The sequence below is a fragment of the Galeopterus variegatus genome, unplaced genomic scaffold, assembly GCF_000696425.1.
Source record: "Galeopterus variegatus unplaced genomic scaffold, G_variegatus-3.0.2 Scaffold1713, whole genome shotgun sequence".
NCBI classification, from domain to species: domain Eukaryota; kingdom Metazoa; phylum Chordata; class Mammalia; order Dermoptera; family Cynocephalidae; genus Galeopterus; species Galeopterus variegatus.
This window is the reverse complement of record NW_007727824.1, coordinates 129766-132693: the sequence shown is the minus strand read 5'-3', so window position 1 is coordinate 132693 and position 2928 is coordinate 129766. Positions and strand designations below refer to the sequence as shown.

The following is a 2928-nucleotide window of genomic DNA, read 5'->3' as shown; positions in this document are numbered from 1 at the left end:
TCGGGGGGCGGCGGCGGCGGCGGCGGCGGTGGCAACTCCACCGCGGCGGCGGCGGGCGGCAACCAGAAGAACAGCCCGGACCGCGTCAAGAGGCCCATGAACGCCTTCATGGTGTGGTCCCGCGGGCAGCGGCGCAAGATGGCCCAGGAGAACCCCAAGATGCACAACTCGGAGATCAGCAAGCGCCTGGGCGCCGAGTGGAAACTTTTGTCTGAGACGGAGAAGCGGCCGTTCATCGACGAGGCCAAGCGGCTGCGAGCGCTGCACATGAAAGAGCACCCGGATTATAAATACCGGCCCCGGCGGAAAACCAAGACGCTCATGAAGAAGGATAAGTACACGCTGCCCGGCGGGCTGCTGGCCCCTGGCGGCAACAGCATGGCGAGCGGGGTCGGGGTGGGCGCCGGCCTGGGTGCGGGCGTGAACCAGCGCATGGACAGCTACGCGCACATGAACGGCTGGAGCAACGGCAGCTACAGCATGATGCAGGACCAGCTGGGCTATCCGCAGCACCCGGGCCTCAACGCGCACGGCGCCGCGCAGATGCAGCCCATGCACCGCTACGATGTCAGCGCCCTGCAGTATAACTCCATGACCAGCTCGCAGACCTACATGAACGGCTCGCCCACCTACAGCATGTCCTACTCGCAGCAAGGCACCCCTGGCATGGCGCTTGGCTCCATGGGTTCGGTGGTCAAGTCCGAGGCCAGTTCCAGCCCCCCTGTGGTTACCTCTTCCTCCCACTCCAGGGCGCCCTGCCAGGCCGGGGACCTCCGGGACATGATCAGCATGTACCTCCCCGGCGCCGAGGTGCCGGAGCCTGCCGCCCCCAGCAGACTTCACATGTCTCAGCACTACCAGAGCGGCCCGGTGCCCGGCACGGCCATTAACGGCACACTGCCCCTCTCGCACATGTGAGGGCCGGACAGCGAACTGGAGGGAGGAGAAATTTTCAAAGAAAAACGAGGAAAATGGGAGGGGTCCGATAAAGGAGAGTAAGAAACAGCATGGAGAAAAATCCGGTACGCTTATAAAGGGAAAAAAAAAAGAAAAAAAAAATGCCATCGCCCACAGCAAATGACAGCTGCAAAAGAGAAAGAACACCAGTCCCACCCACACTTACGCAAAAACCGCGATGCCGACAAGAAAACTTTTATGAGAGATCCTGGACTTCTTTTTGGGGGACTATTTTTGTACAGAGAAAACCCAGGGGGGTGGGGAGGGCGGGGGAATGGACCTTGTATAGATCTGGAGGAAAGAAAACTACGCAAAACTTTTTAAAAGTTCTAGTGGTACGGTAGGAGCTTTGCAGGAAGTTTGCAAAAGTCTTTACCAGTAATATTTAGAGCTAGTCTCCAAGCGACGAAAAAAATGTTTTAATATTTGCAAGCAACTTTTGTACAGTATTTATCGAGATAAACATGGCAATCAAAATGTCCATTGTTTATAAGCTGAGAATTTTGCCAATATTTTTCAAGGAGAGGCTTCTTGTTGGATTTTGATTCTGCAGCTAAAATTTAGGACAGTTGGTAACGTGGAAAGAAAATTATTCAGATTTGGGCATTTTAATTGTTTAAAAATTGTACAAAAGGAAAAAATAGAATAAGTACTGGCAAAAAAAAATGCGGTCTTGTTTAAAAGGGCAAAAGTTTTAGATTGTACTAAATTTTTTAACTTACTGTTAAAAGCAAAAATGGCCACGCAGGTTGACATCGCTGGTAATTTATAATAGCTTTTGTTCAATACCAACTTTCCATTTTGTTCAGATAAAAAACAACATAAGATTACTGTGTTTGAAATATTTTCTTATGGTTTGTAATATTTCTGTAAATTTATTGTGATATTTTAAGGTTTCCCCTCTTTATTTTCCGTAGCTGTATTTTAAAAGATTCGGCTCTGTATTATTTGAATCAGTCTGCCGAGAATTCATGTATATATTTGAACTAATACCATCCTTATAACAGGTACATTTTCAACTTAAGTTTTTACTCCATTATGCACAGTTTGAGATAAATAAATTTTTGAAATATGGACAATGAAATTATGCTTGAGTCTTTCATTTATTTGGATAACACTGATTATACATAACTTCTCCGGAAATTATACTGTGCTCAGCCAAGAAAGCAACATACCAAAAGCCTTGGTGAACTAGTTCAGCACGTGCTAATAATGTTAACTGCAAAATAGAAATGGCTGGATGATTAATAAGTACTCTGGAAAAATTGAAATGCTTATGTCATTTATAAAACAAACTGGAGACATATACTGTAAATCCACCCCCTCCTTTTTTAAGCAGCGTGGATAAGCATGATGGGGACTTAAACTGATTTATGCCACTTGTTGCCAGAAAGGAGTAAATTCTGAAATTTTTCATATAGTATAGCAGATGGGGTGTGTAAGCCAAATCAGAACCAGGTCGGCTGGTTTTGTTTTCATTTTCTTCACAGCATAATGGCCCTTTGAAACCTGGTTATAGAGGAAAATGATGCTTCTTGTATGGGAAAAAAATTGCAAAGTAGACAGGCAAAGTGTTATCTGCTGGGTGGGTATTTGGATTACTCCGGCCCTGCTATTGTCTGAGAGGAAACAAGTGGTTTGCTTTCTTTGTTCCTTGACTTCATAAACTTTCTCCTACATTTTCCTGTTTAGGGGCAAGGGGAAGCAAAGAACGTCTTGCAAAATTCCCCACCTTGTCACGGATATAGTGTGTGGGGTTGGGTTTTTTTTTTTTTTTTTTTTTTTTCATGATTTATTTTCTTTTTTTCCTCTCTCTCCCCCCCTCCCCGAATTCCATTTCTTAAATTGGCAGCGCGGGTCCAAGCCAAAATTCCCCCCCTTTTCCCGGATATAGTGTGTGGGGTTGGTTTTTTTTTTTTTTTTTTTTTTTTTCATGATTTATTTTCTTTTTTTCCTCTCTCTCCCCCCCTC

General features: G+C 45.9%; 1 protein-coding gene across 1 annotated transcript; it reads left to right on the top strand.

The window, feature by feature from the left end:
- The first annotated feature begins 6 nt into the window (after nt 1–6).
- SOX2 (SRY (sex determining region Y)-box 2) lies at nt 7–2041 on the top strand. Its single transcript, XM_008578543.1, has one exon. It carries the CDS (start codon nt 97–99, stop codon nt 916–918), a length of 822 nt encoding a protein of 273 aa, XP_008576765.1. The 5' UTR covers nt 7–96; the 3' UTR covers nt 919–2041.
- Nucleotides 2042–2928: the final 887 nt, after the last annotated feature.